The 18,423-nt window shown below is 45.6% G+C and overlaps 1 protein-coding gene across 1 annotated transcript in view; it reads right to left on the bottom strand.

Annotated features, from left to right (window-relative positions):
* Positions 1–543: 543 nt before the first annotated feature.
* The window catches only part of LOC135561649 (NHS-like protein 1), a 35,901-nt gene continuing 18,021 nt past the window's right edge, over positions 544–18,423 (bottom strand). The window contains 7 exon segments of the mRNA XM_065003374.1: positions 544–2,273; positions 2,275–2,650; positions 7,809–7,825; positions 7,979–8,065; positions 8,793–11,427; positions 11,828–12,937; positions 15,261–15,835. Of these exon segments, the coding sequence (XP_064859446.1) occupies positions 1,954–2,273; positions 2,275–2,650; positions 7,809–7,825; positions 7,979–8,065; positions 8,793–11,427; positions 11,828–12,937; positions 15,261–15,835 (5,120 nt within the window). The 3' untranslated portion in view covers positions 544–1,953.

The following is an 18,423-nucleotide window of genomic DNA, read 5'->3' as shown; positions in this document are numbered from 1 at the left end:
GAGAGAGGTAGACAGAGAGACAGAGACATGAGAGAGGTAGACAGAGAGACAGACATGAGAGAGGTAGACAGAGAGACAGAGAGACAGAGAGATGAGAGAGGTAGACAGAGAGACAGGGATATTGAGAGAGGTAGACAGAGAGACAGGGATATTGAGATAGTGAGGACTCACCTCTTAAAGAGTTGCATGGAGCTGTGTAGAGAAAACACACAACTCAGTGATGCCCCTCTGAACACCCGGGACTCCCCAAAGACAGTGAGTGTCCCAGACAAGTGTGTCTCTTACTCCCACAGTCTGTATGTCTGTCCTCTGCAGACTGGAACAGTCTATACAGTGGGTATATTAAGACAGTCTTAATTAATTAATTGTTTAAAGCCTTACACTCAGAGGTCCTATTGGGATTAAGGAGTTTCAGCAGCAGGCATTGTGTGTGTGTGTGTGTGTGTGTGTGTGTGTGTGTGTGTGTGTGTGTGTGTGTGTGTGTGTGTGTGTGTGTGTGAGTGGGCGTGTGTGTGTGTGTGTGTGTGTGTGTGTGTGTGTGTGTGTGTGTGTGTGTGTGTGTGTGTGTGTGTGTGTGTGTGTGTGTGTGTGTGTGTGTGTGTGTGTGTGTGTGTGTGTGTGTGTGTAAATCATACAGGGATCTGTAATTATGTACTATATTTATTTTTTAATTCATTTTTTTTTAAATTCACAGTCCCGGGTCAACATTCAGCCTTCACCTCTCCCTCTCCCTCTGCCTCTATCCCTCTAGATATGTCATATATTCCATAGAAACTCAGTCTCTCCACATTCCACCCCTGACCCCTGACCTCACCAGTGATAACGCTGATATACAGTGGGCCCAGTTTTATTCACAGTTTTCAAATAAACAGACTAGAAAAACACAAATAAACCCTCTACCGAAATCACGTGTCACAAAATGTACAACGTCCAGTTATTAAGGTACAGTAATATAAAGGAGAACTCTGCAATGTAAAGCATGTACTTAATACATTCTATATATATCTTAAAGTCAAATAAAACATGAATAGAGGATTAAGTATAAAATAATACAAATATAAATCACTTCAGCAGATTCCATTCTTCCAATTTCTGGACCAATCACAATCATGATAACAATAGGCCAATCACGATCATGATAACAATAGGCCAATCATAATCATGATAACAATAGGCCAATCACGATCATGATAACAATATGCCAATCATAATCATGATAACAATAGGCCAATCACAATCATGATAACAATAGGCCAATCACAATCATGATAACAATAGGCCAATCACAATCATGATAACAATAGGCCAATCACGATCATGATAACAATAGGCCAATCATAATCATGATAACAATAGGCCAATCACAATCATGATAACAATAGGCCAATCACAATCATGATAACAATAGGCCAATCACAATCATGATAACAATAGGCCAATCACAATCATGATAACAATAGGCCAATCATAATCAAGGATACATTCTCAGACATGTCCCCCTGCTGCCGATTCACTGGGAGTGACACGTTGTCTTTGGTAACTGAAACCACAGAATACATTTTAAATATACAGTTTAACATGAATATCAAACTGTATACCGCTACATACTAAAACTAGACAGAGGACTGAAGCAACACATCGGAAAACAACATTTACACTGTCCTGTAATCTATTAACAGAGACAAGCATCCTATAACAAAAGCCAGTCTGGAGAACAGGATGTTTCAGTTGACTTGACGTCCAATCAGTTTCCCCCATGTGCAGGATACACATAAAGTCCCTTGGCCCCAGACGGGAGCCTCTGTCCTGGGTATGAGCAGGACAGTGAGTCCCCTGTCTGGTGCTCTATCCGTTGCCCTCCAGGGAGAGAGAAATGGGGAGGGAGAACAGGGCCTCGTGTCTCTCCATAGTCCTGCTCTCCTGCCAATCAAGGCTGCCATTGGTAGCCTCAGTCTATCCATCAGAAAGCTTGACCAATCCAAAAGTCTTGTGTGAATCGTGGGCCAATTCGATGGTCTCGGACAACCCCTCACTCTCCAGTGATTCGCCGTCCCCCTCCCCCTCTTGTTCCTGGATGGCAGTCATTGGGCTGCTCGGTAGTCGGCTGCAGGCAGCAAAACGTCGGCTGGCTGAGCAAGGGGGAGTGGGGGAGTGGGGGAGCGGGGGGTCGCCACGCCCAGAGAGAGGGGGAGGATGGGGAGGATGAGAAGGGGAGAGGGAACAGGTGCTCAGTGATTGCCCACTCTTCCTTCCTCCTGTGTCTCTATCTGTACTGAGTCTGGGGTACTTCTAGGGATGGGAGCTGGACTTGGACTGTGTGCGTGTGTGGAGAGGGATGAGGTGTGTGGGTGTGTGACTTCACTCCCAACTGCAGGTGTGTGTCTGATTGGCTCTGGCTATGTGGTGGCGGACTCTGGTGTTTTGGGGCGGTACTGCGGAGTCTCTCAGCTGCAGGCATGCGAGCTCCAGAGTCGCAGCGACTTCCCTTCCTCAGGAGCAGAGCCTTGAAGCTGCCGCTGCTGACCCCTGACCTATGACCTCTCACCCTAGTGGATGCTATCACCTCTAGAGGTCGCAGAGGGGTGGGGCTAGGGCCATTGGAGGAGAGGATGAGGAGGAGGAGTAGGAAGAGGAGGAGAATGAGAAGACACTGCAGAGAGAGAGAGAGAGGGGTGTTATAACATCATGTTTCACTACAGATACAGAGGGACTAGTTATAATATCATGTTTCACTACAGAGGGACTAGTTATAACACCATGTTTCACTACAGAGGGACTAGTTATAACATCATGTTTCACTACAGAGGGACTAGTTATAACATCATGTTTCACTACAGATACAGAGGGACTAGTTATAACACCATGTTTCACTACAGAGGGACTAGTTATGACATCATGTTTCACTTCAGATACAGAGGGACTAGTTATAATATCATGTTTCACTACAGATACAGAGGGACTAGTTATAACATCATGTTTCACTACAGAGGGACTAGTTATAACACCATGTTTCACTACAGAGGGACTAGTTATAACATCATGTTTCACTACAGAGGGACTAGTTATAACATCATGTTTCACTACAGATACAGAGGGACTAGTTATAACACCATGTTTCACTACAGAGGGACTAGTTATAACATCATGTTTCACTACAGATACAGAGGGACTAGTTATAATATCATGTTTCACTACAGAGGGACTAGTTATAACACCATGTTTCACTACAGAGGGACTAGTTATAACATCATGTTTCACTACAGATACAGAGGGACTAGTTATAATATCATGTTTCACTACAGAGGGACTAGTTATAACACCATGTTTCACTACAGATACAGAGGGACTAGTTATAACATCATGTTTCACTACAGAGGGACTAGTTATAACACCATGTTTCACTACAGAGGGACTAGTTATAACATCATGTTTCACTACAGAGGGACTAGTTATAACATCATGTTTCACTACAGATACAGAGGGACTAGTTATAACAGCATGTTTCACTACAGAGGGACTAGTTATAACATCATGTTTCACTACAGATACAGAGGGACTAGTTATAACATCATGTTTCACTACAGATACAGAGGGACTAGTTATAACAGCATGTTTCACTACAGATACAGAGGGACTAGTTATAACAGCATGTTTCACTACAGAGGGACTAGTTATAACATCATGTTTCACTACAGAGGGACTAGTTATAACATCATGTTTCACTACAGAGGGACTAGTTATAACACCATGTTTCACTACAGAGGGACTAGTTATAACATCATGTTTCACTACAGAGGGACTAGTTATAACATCATGTTTCACTACAGAGGGACTAGTTATAACACCATGTTTCACTACAGAGGGACTAGTTATAACATTGTGTTTCACTACAGATACAGAGGGACTAGTTATAACACCATGTTTCACTATAGAGGGACTAGTTATAACATCATGTTTCACTACAGATACAGAGGGACTAGTTATAACACCATGTTTCACTATAGAGGGACTAGGTATAACATCATGTTTCACTACAGAGGGACTAGTTATAACATCATGTTTCACTACAGAGGGACTAGTTATAACATCATGTTTCACTACAGAGGGACTAGTTATAACATCATGTTTCACTACAGAGGGACTAGTTATAACATCATGTTTCACTACAGAGGGACTAGTTATAACATCATGTTTCACTACAGAGGGACTAGTTATAACACCATGTTTCACTACAGATACAGAGGGACTAGTTATAACATCATGTTTCACTACAGAGGGACTAGTTATAACATCATGTTTCACTACAGATACAGAGGGACTAGTTATAACATCATGTTTCACTACAGAGGGACTAGTTATAACACCATGTTTCACTACAGAGGGACTAGTTATAACATCATGTTTCACTACAGAGGGACTAGTTATAACATCATGTTTCACTACAGAGGGCCTAGTTATAACATCATGTTTCACTACAGAGGGACTAGTTATAACACCATGTTTCACTACAGAGGGACTAGTTATAACATCATGTTTCACTACAGAGGGACTAGTTATAACATCATGTTTCACTACAGATACAGAGGGACTAGTTATAACATCATGTTTCACTACAGATACAGAGGGACTAGTTATAACAGCATGTTTCACTACAGAGGGACTAGTTATAACAGCATGTTTCACTACAGATACAGAGGGACTAGTTATAACAGCATGTTTCACTACAGATACAGAGGACTAGTTATAACATCATGTTTCACTACAGAGGGACTAGTTATAACACCATGTTTCACTACAGATACAGAGGGACTAGTTATAACATCATGTTTCACTGCAGAGGGACTAGTTATAACACCATGTTTCACTACAGATACAGAGGGACTAGTTATAACATCATGTTTCACTACAGAGGGACTAGTTATAACATCATGTTTCACTACAGATACAGAGGGACTAGTTATAACATCATGTTTCACTACAGAGGGACTAGTTATAACACCATGTTTCACTACAGAGGGACTAGTTATAACATCATGTTTCACTACAGAGGGACTAGTTATAACATCATGTTTCACTACAGAGGGACTAGTTATAACATCATGTTTCACTACAGAGGGACTAGTTATAACATCATGTTTCACTACAGAGGGACTAGTTATAACATCATGTTTCACTACAGAGGGACTAGTTATAACATCATGTTTCACTACAGATACAGAGGGACTAGTTATAACATCATGTTTCACTACAGAGGGACTAGTTATAACATCATGTTTCACTACAGAGGGACTAGTTATAACATCATGTTTCACTACAGATACAGAGGGACTAGTTATAACATCATGTTTCACTACAGATACAGAGGGACTAGTTATAACATCATGTTTCACTACAGAGGGACTAGTTATAACACCATGTTTCACTACAGATACAGAGGGACTAGTTATAACATCATGTTTCACTACAGATACAGAGGGACTAGTTATAACATCATGTTTCACTACAGATACAGAGGGACTAGTTATAACATCATGTTTCACTACAGAGGGACTAGTTATAACATCATGTTTCACTACAGAGGGCCTAGTTATAACATCATGTTTCACTACAGAGGGACTAGTTATAACACCATGTTTCACTACAGAGGGACTAGTTATAACATCATGTTTCACTACAGAGGGACTAGTTATAACATCATGTTTCACTACAGATACAGAGGGACTAGTTATAACATCATGTTTTCACTACAGATACAGAGGGACTAGTTATAACAGCATGTTTCACTACAGAGGGACTAGTTATAACAGCATGTTTCACTACAGATACAGAGGGACTAGTTATAACAGCATGTTTCACTACATAGGGACTAGTTATAACAGCATGTTTCACTACAGAGGGACTAGTTATAACATCATGTTTCACTACAGAGGGACTAGTTATAACATCATGTTTCACTACAGATACAGAAGGACTAGTTATAACACCATGTTTCACTACAGATACAGAGGGACTAGTTATAACATCATGTTTCACTACAGAGGGACTAGTTATAACACCATGTTTCACTACAGATACAGAGGGACTAGTTATAACATCATGTTTCACTACAGAGGGACTAGTTATAACATCATGTTTCACTACAGAGGGACTAGTTATAACATCATGTTTCACTACAGAGGGACTAGTTATAACATCATGTTTCACTACAGAGGGACTAGTTATAACATCATGTTTCACTACAGAGGGACTAGTTATAACACCATGTTTCACTACAGAGGGACTAGTTATAACATCATGTTTCACTACAGAGGGACTAGTTATAACATCATGTTTCACTACAGAGGGCCCAGTTATAACATCATGTTTCACTACAGAGGGACTAGTTATAACATCATGTTTCACTACAGAGGGCCTAGTTATAACATCATGTTTCACTACAGAGGGACTAGTTATAACATCATGTTTCACTACAGAGGGACTAGTTATAACATCATGTTTCACTACAGAGGGACTAGTTATAACATCATGTTTCACTACAGATACAGAGGGACTAGTTATAACATCATGTTTCACTACAGAGGGACTAGTTATAACACCATGTTTCACTACAGAGGGACTAGTTATAACATCATGTTTCACTACAGAGGGACTAGTTATAACATCATGTTTCACTACAGAGGGCCTAGTTATAACATCATGTTTCACTACAGAGGGACTAGTTATAACACCATGTTTCACTACAGAGGGACTAGTTATAACATCATGTTTCACTACAGAGGGACTAGTTATAACATCATGTTTCACTACAGATACAGAGGGACTAGTTATAACATCATGTTTCACTACAGAGGGACTAGTTATAACATCATGTTTCACTACAGAGGGTCTAGTTATAACATCATGTTTCACTACAGATACAGAGGGACTAGTTATAACATCATGTTTCACTACAGATACAGAGGGACTAGTTATAACATCATGTTTCACTACAGAGGGACTAGTTATAACACCATGTTTCACTACAGATACAGAGGGACTAGTTATAACATCATGTTTCACTACAGATACAGAGGGACTAGTTATAACATCATGTTTCACTACAGATACAGAGGGACTAGTTATAACACCATGTTTCACTACAGAGGGACTAGTTATAAAACCATGTTTCACTACAGATACAGAAGGACTAGTTATAAAACCATGTTTCACTACAGATACAGAAGGACTAGTTATAACACCATGTTTCACTACAGAGGGACTAGTTATAACACCATGTTTCACTACAGAGGGACTAGTTATAACATCATGTTTCACTACAGATACAGAGGGACTAGTTATAACACCATGTTTCACTACAGAGGGACTAGTTATAACATCATGTTTCACTACAGAGGGACTAGTTATAACACCATGTTTCACTACAGAGGGACTAGTTATAACATCATGTTTCACTACAGATACAGAGGGACTAGTTATAACACCATGTTTCACTACAGAGGGACTAGTTATAACACCATGTTTCACTACAGAGGGACTAGTTATAACACCATGTTTCACTACAGAGGGACTAGTTATAACATCATGTTTCACTACAGATACAGAGGGACTAGTTATAACACCATGTTTCACTACAGAGGGACTAGTTATAACACCATGTTTCACTACAGAGGGACTAGTTATAACACCATGTTTCACTACAGAGGGACTGGACTAGGGGATGATCCCGGCCCTATTTACACCCTCCAGCCGATCAGTGTTACCTGCTGTCAACGCCACGCCCAAACACCTGGGTGATCAAACGTGTGTGCCTTCCCAGACTGCACTGCTACAGAGAGACGTAGACGAATGTGAAAGTGTGTTAATGTTGGGTAAGAACAGAAAACAATGTTCACCCATGACCAGGATTCAGATATGTGGAGTTATTACAAGAGGATTCAGACATACAGGAGGTCAAGTAGCATTACGTGTCACGACATACCTGTGTCTGGCAGCAAACAGGTCCTCAGTAGTCTGCGGTCGTGCTGGTGAACCATCTTCTCCACTGAAGAAATGTCAAACACCTCACCTGAGAGAGAGAGATACAGAGAGAGGCACAGAGAGAGAGAGGAGACAGAGAGATTTCGAGAGAGAAAACGAGAGACAGCGAGATATTGAGAGCGAGAGAGAGAGAGAGAGTGAGAGAGTGAGAGAGTGAGAGAGAGAGAGAGAGAGAGAGAGAGAGAGAGTGAAAGAGTGAAAGAGAGAGAGGAGAAAGGGAGAGAGAGAGACAGGGACGAAGGAGAAAGATGTCAAGAAAATATCTGAAGAGAGACAGGACGATAGCTAGAGAGAAGGATATGAGGTCCTTGTGCTTACAGGCTGTCAGAAGAAAGGGGGAGAGGGTCAGGGAGAGAGGGCGGGCGGGTGGGGGGATGGGGGTTGAGAGATTTACGGTTATCTTCAACTCAGAGGAAGGTAGGCGACCTACAACCTAATAAGAGATCTACTGTATGTGTCAGTAGGAGATAGAGAGAGAGAGAGAGAGAGAGAGGGGCAAGGGGAGAGAGGAGAGAGAGAGAGAGAGAGAGAGAGAGAGAGAGAGAGGGCAAGGGGAGAGATGAGAGAGAGAGAGAGAGAGAGAAGGGGGAAGGGGAGAGAGAGACAGAGAGAGAGAGAGAAGGGGGGAAGGGGAGAGAGGAGAGACAGAGACAGAGACAGAGACAGAGACAGAGACAGAGACAGAGACAGAGAGAGAGAGAGAGGGAGGGAGGAAGGGGAGAGAGGAGAGAGAGAGAGAGAGTTCCTTAACTCACCGTTGTCCTCTCTGGAGCTCAGGGATCCTGTGGAGCTGCTGGCCCCGTCTGTCTCCAGACTGCGCCTCACTTCCCTCTTCTCCCATTCCATCCTCTCCTCCTCCAGTTCCCCCTCTTCAATTGACAGTCCACTGCTAAGAGCATCTCTATTCTCTTCCGGAAAGAAACTTCCAGAATCTCTGCTGTCCTCCTCAATGGCTCCCCTCTGTCTGTCCTCCTCCTCTCTCCCCCCCAGCATCAGTGTGATGTGCACATTCTCTCTCTCTTCATTCTCTTCTTCATTCTGCATCACCCATATCTCCTCTGGTTCAGGTTCTGCTCTCCCCAACTCTGTGTATGGCACAGAGCCACTCTCTAGCTTTGTCTCTGTATCTGTCTCCATCTCCAGTGGACAGGACTCCTGCTGTGGCTCTGGTACACAGGGTGCTGGAGGACAGGGCCTTGGTGGTAACTCTGGTACACAGGGTTCTGAAGGACAGGGCCTTGGTGGTAACTCTGCTACACAGGCTTCTGAAGGACAGGGCCATGGTGGTAACTCTGGTACATAGGGTGCTGTAGGAGAGGGCCTTGGTGGTAACTCTGGTACACAGGGTTTTGAAGGACAGGGCCTTGGTGGTAACTCTGCTACACAGGCTTCTGAAGGACAGGGCCATGGTGGTAACTCTGGTACATAGGGTGCTGGAGGAGAGGGCCTTGGTGGTAACTCTGGTACACAGGGTACTGGAGGACAGGGCCTTGGTAGTAACTTTGGTACACAGGGTGCTGGAGGAGAGGGCCTTGTTGGTAATTTTGGTACACAGGGTGCTGGAGGACAGGGCCTTGATGTTAACTCCGCTACATAGTATTCTGACTGGTAGCGTTTCAGGAAGGGGTACTCAGGCTTTGGCTTTGGCTGGGTCTCGGTCTGGGACTCTGTCTGTGCCAATTGTATCCCCAGAAAGGGTGATGTCTCTGGGACAAAGGGCTGTGGAGGTGTACTTGTCAGTACGAGTGGTGGGGTTGGTGTGTCTGTCTGGTGTGTCCTCAGTAGAGATCGTTTAGGGTTCTTTAGGGCAACAGGAGGCTTCTCTTTGTGGGGGGTGGAGGAGGGGGTAGCAGGGGAGTGTGTGAGTGTGTTTGCCCACGTTAAGTGTTCTAGTTGGCCATTGGTGAGGCAGGGTGTGGTCTCCTGTCGAGGCGTGTGTTCTCCGTTCTGTAACGCTGGTCCTCTGTTCACAGCAGGAGAGCTAGAACTTAAAACCACTGCTCTCAGTGGCCTAGAGAGAACAACCACGTTAGGCTTTTCTGGGGTTCTAGGCTTCTCCAGTGTTCTGGGCTTCTCCAGTGTTCTAGGCTTCTCCAGTGTTCTAGGCTTCTCTATCATTATAGCCTCTGGAGTTCTAGGGTTCTCTGGGATTCTAGGCTTCTGAGGGGTTCTAGGCGTCTGTGGGGTTGTTGAGGGACGGAGGGCGTCTTCTGTTCCAACAGACTCTCTGGTTCTGTCAGTCTGCTGAGTAGTGGTCGGTGTGGAGCAGGGAGGGACAGACTCTCTGGTTCTGTCAGTGTGCTGAGTAGTGATCGGTGTGGAGCAGGGAGGGACAGACTCTCTGGTTCTGTCAGTCTGCTGACTAGTGGTCGGTGTGGAGCAAGGAGGGACAGACTCTCTGGTTCTGTCAGTGTGCTGAGTAGTGGTCGGTGTGGAGCAGGGAGGGACAGACTCTCTGGTTCTGTCAGTGTGCTGAGTAGTGGTCAGTGTGGAGCAGGGAGGGACAGACTCTCTGGTTCTGTCAGTCTGCTGAGTAGTGGTCGGTGTGGAGCAAGGAGGGCCAGACTCTGACGGTGTCTTTGTGGCCGCCTTTAGCATAGCATCATTGGTTTCAAGTCTCTTTTGGAAATATGCTAGCATAGTGCCAGATGAATTGGCAGCCATTTTCTGAACGCCAGTCGTCTGTCTCTCTTCAGCCTCCGTAAGAATAGCATTGATCCTCTCCACACTCTCTAACACAGTGCTGGTTAGTGTGGCATCCATGCCCTCCACTCTCTCCAGGGCACAGGTTAGCGTGATGCCATTTAGCTTAGCATCAATGCTCTCTGGGCTCTGCTGGGCATCATTAGTTGACATAGCGTTGGTTAGCGTAATGCTAGTTAGTTTAGCACCGGTGCTCTCTGGGCACTGCCGGCCATCATTAGCTGGGGTTGCATTGGTTAGCATCATGCTAGTTAGTGTAGCATCATTGCTATCTTGGCTCTGTTCGACATTAGCTGATGTAGGGTTTGTTAGCATAATGCTAGTTAGCTCCTGTGGGGCTAGCTCTTGTGGCCTCTTGACAGAGCGCAGGGTGACTCTCTGCAGGGCTTGGGTTGTGATCAAGGGGCGGGGGGGCCATCCTGGACTCACTCTGGAGGGGCTCTGGAGAGGGGGAGGTGGTGTAGGGGTGTGGGTGTAAGGGGAAGGAGGTGGCGGAGGTGGCGGAGGTGGGGGAGGAGGGGGAGTAGGATGGCTGTTGATTGAGAGGTCTAAATCCTCTAAGAGCTCAGGGGAAGGAGGGGAGGGAATCCTGGCAATGATGTCACATGACTGGCAGGTGTAACAGGTGTATAAAAGGGGTGGGGCTGAGTCTGTCGCACTGCACAGGTATGTGAGGGAGGCAGGAGGGAAGGGGAGAAGTTATAGGAGTGGGGAGGGATGGCTGGGGTAGAGGAGGAGGAGCGGGGAGAGAAGGCTGAGGTAGTGGAGGGGAGAGGGGAGAGAAGGCTGAGGTAGTGGAGGGGAGAGGGAGAGAAGGCTGAGGTAGTGGAGGGGGAGAGGGGAGAGAAGGCTGAGTTAGAGGAAGGGGAGAGGGGAGGGAAGGCTGAGTTAGAGGAAGGGGAGAGGGAGAGAAGGCTGAGTTAGAGGAAGGGGAGAGGGGAGAGAAGGCTGAGTTAGAGGAAGGGGAGAGGGGAGAGTACGAGAGATGCACAGTTGAGGGAGAGGAGGAGGAGAGGGGAGTGATTGTTGTGGAAGGGATGGGTAGGGTGGAGGTAAGGAGGAAGGAGTGTTGGACTCAGGGAGGAGCGTAAGAGGGGGAGAGGGGGTATCTGGCAGAGTCAGCAGAGGTGTAGGAAGAGAGGGAGGAAGTGGAAGAAAAGGAGGAAGAGGGGGAGGAGAGGAGGGAGGACTTTCTCTCTGGGATGGGGGGTTTGGGCCTTCCTCTGCCAGGGGTAGAACAAGTCCTTGGAAGGGAGGAGGTGAGGGGCAGGGAGGAGGAGGAAGTGAGGGGGGAGGAGGAGGAGGAAGTGAGGGGTGAGGAGGTGGTTTGGGGTGAGGAAGATGTTAGAGTGTTGCACTGGCTGTAGTATCCGCTGGAGTTGGAAGCCAGACGCTGCAGTCTCCCTGCAGAGGTGGCCATGTTTGGAAAAGAAGCGGCCGTTTTAGGTCCCATAGGCAGGCTCAGCCCTCCAGTACTGGCTGAGCGGGGCGCAGAGTGGTGAGGCTGCTTGAGGCGGTAGCTGGGAGGGTAGACCTGGTCCTGGAAGCTGTGGAAATGAGGGACCTGGTTGATCTGGCTGGCTGTATCAGCAGCTCCCCTTTCCCCCATGCTCAGACTGCTGAAGCTGCGACAGCGGGGGACCCAAGGATCCTCGAACACCTCGAACACCACAGGGGAGACCAGAGGGGAAACGGGAGCAGGACTGGGGGTCTGGAGACTCCTCTGTAACGTCACCACCACCTCCTCTCTATCTCCAGGGTTGTTGAAATTATAGCGCAGCAGTTTTCCCCGAGCAGGTTTACGCCTTAGCGATGTGGAACGGGTAGGGGGAACGGGGGGCCGCTTGAACTTCCTTAGCGAGATACTGTGTGACAAGTTACAGTTGTTGCTATGGAGACCGTGCTGGTCTTGGTTACCGTGGGGACAGCGGTTGTTGCCGGTGGCGTAGTCGGCAGAAATGCAGCCGTGGCTGTGGGACTTGAGCCACTGCAAGGGGGAGTGTCCGGCGGTCTCTGTATCCCCGGGGCAGAGAGAGCTGCAGTCGGTCTGAGAGCGGGAGGGGATGGAGGAGAGAGGGTGGAGTGGGGAGGAATGGCTGGAGGTCAGAAGGGGCACGTAGCTCCAGTCCTCCCTGAGCAATGTGCTCTGACTCTGGGATTTGCAGCTCCAACCCTTCTGGCTCTGGGAGACATGGTCCTGGAGAGACAGACAAGACAGGCATGATTACCACACTAGTAGTCTTATTAGAACGTATTACTATCATGAGTTAACTGTACATAATACTAATAATAAAAATGTACTAATCATAATAGCATAATATACACTGACTGGACAAAACATTAGGAACACGTGCTCTTTCCATGACAGATGAAAGGGAGGAGTCAGGTTAAAGACGGTTCTTTAAGCCTTGTGACAGATGAGAAATGGATCGTGCATGTATGCCATTCAGAGGGTGAATGGGCAAGACAGAATTGCTGGGCTAAATTGCTGTGAGCGCTGCTATCTGTCCCGGGATCGTGACAGATTCCGTATAGGGGAGAGACGCGAAAGCCCAGCTAGCCTAGCTGGCTCGGCGGTCTCAAATGGAGGCCGCTATTGAACGTTTACAACGTTTCCTTTGCTTTGTTCCGGGACAATGTGGACCGCGTTGACTTTCAATGTAGCAAGGAGGAGTACAGGTGGGAAGTAGCTACTCTAAGCAAGCAAGTAGCAAACCTACATAAGATACTGGGGAACCCAAGCCCACCTACTTTTTCTTTTTCTTTCACCCCAGTAACCGGACGCCGCTCTGGTCTGGTGGTAGTTTCGCTGCCGTGTCGGCTTTCCACAGCCGACTGGCCGGTGCTAGGCAGGGTACTATCCCCGAAGGGGTCTCCCCCTTCCCTGGAGAACGGAGCTGATCTTGACCCAACCAACCAGCCATGGAGGTACGTCACTCACTGTGGAAGTCAAAGAAAGCGTCCTCTGGCAACGGGAGTCTCGATGGAGATGTTGAGCCCGGAACTGACACAGACCAGAAACAGCTTTGCCTCACTGGATCCAGAGGTTCCGGCACCTTCATCAGTGGTGGCTTCCCAATCAAAATCGGATCCGGAGGTACCTGCGTCTTGGTCCTCGGTTCTGTCTCCCTCTCAGGTGACATCTACCTTGGGTTCAGATCCTCGGAGCTCCCGCCTGAGAGACCGGCCCATTCAACATCACCAGCTGTTATCATAGGTGAGAAACATCTTGGTCCCCAAGGCAAAAACCCTGTGATACCCAGGAGCATGAGTACAGGACATCACAAGGCTGCTTCCGACTGTTCTACTACAGATGCCGTTAACTGACACTGTCATAGTCCACGTGGGGTCAAACGACATCAGGAGGGCTAGCACGCACGGAACATTCAAAAATGTATTTTAAAGAACTGATTTTAGCATTAAAAGACTCCAAAAACGGCCCATAATTTCAGGTCCAGAACCATCGTTGGGCCGCGGGTGTGAGAGCAGACCTCTGGCTTTACACATCTGGCTAAAAGACAAAGAAAACTGTAGCTATGCTAGAGTCTCTTTTATTGATAACTTTGACACCTTCCGGAAACAGAAGATACTCTACAGGATTGACGGAGTCTATCCAAATCATCTTGGCTCCTGGACTCAGTCTATGCATTTCAAGGCTGCGTTGAAACAATGACTGGTAAATGATCCAAGACCAGCTCAGTTAATCCCTACCATTGTGACAATGAGTCGTCATAATACTGCATCAAATGTACATGATCTAAGGGGCATTGGCAAACACAATGTAAGTAATTAAATTTATGTACCCCTAATTGCACCGAATACATCTGTTTATCCTACAGCTATTGTAAGCGGTAAACATGAGCCTATAAACCTGAGTTACACTGTTAGCACTGAGACGGTGTGCAATAGTGGGAAGACCACTTTATGCAGCTCACCCTGCACTATCAGCTCCAATGTACATAACATGAGTAAGTCTACCTCTGATAAGCTTCCCAGTAAAACATTAAAAACAAGCAACACAGAAAAGCACTAAAAAATAGCCCATATTAACATATGTAGCCTAAGAAACAAGATCCAGGAAGTCAATAACTTGTAACAGATGACATTCATATTCTGATTATCTCTGAAACTCACTTAGATAATACACTTTGATGATACAGTGGTAGCAATACATGGTTAAAGCATCTACCGAAGAGACAGAAATGCCAATGGGGGAGGTGTTGCTGTTGCACATTCCTGTAAAGCTTACAGACGATCTAATGTTAAATACTGTAGAAGTAATATGGCTACAGGTTCACCTGCCTCACCTAAAGCCCATTATTGTGGGAAGCTGCTATAGACCACCAAGTGCTAACAGTCAGTATCTGGATAATATGTGTGAAATACTTGATCATGTATGTATGTATGTGATATCAACAGAGAAGTATATTTTCTGGGTGATTTAAATATTGACATCAAGCTGTCCACTCAAGATAAAATAAAAAAACTATAACCAGTGTCTGCAACCAGTGTATACTCACCATAGAGCAGGGTGCAGTGTCACAGAGTGTCCTGTAGGGGGTGGTAAGGCAGCTGCTCACAGAGGACAAGGTGTCCTTACGAGGGATACTGTGGAAGCCCTTCCCCCCATCTTCACCCGCCAGGGAGACACTGTCCATGGAAGATGAGGGGGTGAGGCTAGGGTGAGGTTGAATCTTAAGGGAAGGGATAGGGTTGAGAGTGAGGTTAGGGTGAGGGTTAGAAGTAAAGGAGGGGTCAGGGTTGAGGGTCGGGGTGAGAGAAGCCATCAGAGAAGAGATGCCCTGTCCTCTCTGGGCCTGGATCCGACACACTGATGACTTCACCACTCTCCTTTCCTCCTCCTCTCTCTTATCCACCACACTCTCCTTGTCCAACCTTCCTTCCTCTCTTCTCTCCTCCCCCATCTGACCGTCCTCTGGGGCATGTGAGGGCGTGTGTGACTGGGTATGTGAGTGCCGTATGATAGTGCTCTGTAGCAGGGCTGTGTTGACAATGCCGATCTGGCCCAAAGTAGAGTACTGACCAGGCTGAACCACTGTTTCACTACACCCTGGCTCTTCATCAGCTTCATGTTCTGTAGAGGAAGAGAGGAGGGGAGAGGATAAGAAAAAAGAAGAGAGGAGGAGAGAGGATAAGAAAAAAGAGGAGAGGAGAGGAGAGGAGAGGAAAGGAGAGGAGAGGAGAGGAGAGGAGAGGAGAGGAGAGGAGAGGAGAGGAGAGGAGAGGAGGAGAGAGGATAAGAAAAAAGAGGAGAGGAGAGGAGAGGAGAGGAGAGGAGAGGAGAGGAGAGGAGAGGAGAGGAGAGGAGAGGAAAAGATAGAGAGTACACGTCCTCAGTGAAAACAATATACTGAGCAAATGGCAAATTGGCTTTTAACCAAATTATCGTATGACACACCACATATTAATACTGCACACCCTAATTGACAAACAAACAAACCAAAACAAAGGCAGTCTTCTTATGATTTGGTGATTTCAAAAACACACAACATACAGAATCCATTTACAAAAACAACAAGTGTGCGGGTAAAATTGGCAAGAAACACAAATGTCTTTCCACTTGGCCATGGGGTGAGACAGGGATGCAGCTTAAGCCCCACCCTCTTCAACATATATATCAACGAATTAGTGAGGGCACATGAACAGTCTACAGCACCCGGCCTGACCCTACTACACTCTGAAGTCAAATGTCTACTGTTTGCTGATGATCTGGTGCTTCTGTCCCCAATCAAGGAGAGCCTACAGAAGCATCTAGATCTTCTGCACAGATTCTGCCAGACCTGGGCCCTGACAGTAAATCTCATTAAGACAAAAAAAAATGGTGTTCCAAAAAAAAGTCCAGTTGTCAGGACCACAAATACAAATTACATCTCAACACCATTGCCATAGAACACACAAAAAACTATATGTACCTTGGCCTCAACATCAGAGCCACAGAAAACTTCCACAAAGCTGTGAACTATCTGACAGACAAGACTAGAAGGGCCTTCTATGCCATCAAAAGGAACATAAAATTCGACATCCCAATTACGATCTGGCAAAAAAATTATTGAATCAGTTATATGGTTGTGAGGTCTGGGGTCTGCTCACCAACCAAGAATTCACAAAATGGGCCAAACAATTTTTTTGTGTGTGTGTGTTTGTCGCAAAAATAAAATATATCCTCTGTGTACAACGTAGAACACCAAATAATGCATGCAGAGCAGAATTAGGCCGATACCCGCTAATTATCCAAATCCAGAAAATGTCCGTTAAATTTTACAACCACCTAAAAGGAAGTGATTCCCAAACCTTCCATAACAAAGTAATCACCTACAGAGAGATGAACCTAGAGAAGAGTCACCTAAGCTGGTCCTGGGGCTCTGTTCACAAACACAAACACACCCCACAGAGCCTCAGGACAGCAACACAATTTGAACCGACCAAATAACGAGAAACCAAAATTACTTGACACATTGGAAAGATTTAACAAAACAACTGAAAAAACTAGAATGCTATTTGGCCCTTAACAGAGAGTACACAGTGGCAGAATACCTGACCACTGTGACTGACCCAAAATGAAGGCAAGCTTTGACTATGTACAGACTCAGTGAGCATAGCCTTGCTATTGAGAAAGGCCGCCATAGGCAGACCTGGCTCTCAAGAGAAGACAGGCTATGTGCACACTGTTCACAAAAGGAGATGGAAACTGAGCTAAACTTCCTAACCTCCTGCCAAATGTATGACCATATTAGAGACACGTATTTCCCTCAGATTACACAGACCCACAAAGAATTTGAAAACAAACCCAATTTTGATAAACTCCCATATCTATTGGGAGAAAGACCACAGTGTGCCATCAGAGCAGCAAGATTTGTGACCTGTTGCCACTAGAAAAGGGCAACCAGTGAAGAACAAACACCATTGTAAATACAACCCATATTTATGCTTATTTATTTACCATTTTGTATTTGAAATCAAATCAAATTGTATTGGTATCAAACATACAGTTGGTTGTTTACATACACATTAGCCAATTACATTTAAACTCTGTTTTTTCACAATTCCTGACATTTGATCCTAGTAAAAAATCCCTGTCTTTGGTCAGTTAGGATCACCACTTTATTTTAAGAATGTGAAATGTCAGAATAATAGTAGAGAGAATGATTTATTTCAGCTTTCATCACAGTCCCAGTGGGCCAGAAGTTTACATACACTCAATTAGTATTTGGTAGCATTGCCTTTAAATTGTTTAACTTGGGTCAAACGTTTCAGGTAGCCTTCCACAAGCTTCCCACAATAAATTGGGTGAATTTTGGTTGCTCGCACACGCTTTTTCAGTTCCGCCCACATATTTTCTATAGGATTGAGGTCAGGGCTTTGTGATGGCCACTCCAATACCTTGACTTTGTTGTCCTTAAGCCATTTTGCCAAAACTTGGTAGTATGTAGTATGCTTGTGGTCATTGTCCATTTGGAAGACCCATTTCCGACCAAGCTTTAACTTCCTGACTGATGTCTTGAGGTGTCGCTTCAATATATCCAAATATTTTTCTTTCCTCATGAAGCCATTTATTTTGTGAAGTGCACCAGTCGCTCCTGCAGCAAAGCACCCCCACAACATGATGCTGCCACCCCTGTGCTTCATGGTTGGGATGGTATTCTCCAGCTTGCAAGCCTCCCC

The sequence above is a fragment of the Oncorhynchus nerka genome, linkage group LG18, assembly GCF_034236695.1.
Source record: "Oncorhynchus nerka isolate Pitt River linkage group LG18, Oner_Uvic_2.0, whole genome shotgun sequence".
Classification (NCBI taxonomy): Eukaryota; Metazoa; Chordata; class Actinopteri; order Salmoniformes; family Salmonidae; genus Oncorhynchus; species Oncorhynchus nerka.
The sequence above is the reverse complement of the archived record's forward strand: the minus strand, read 5'-3'. Positions and strand labels throughout refer to the sequence as shown.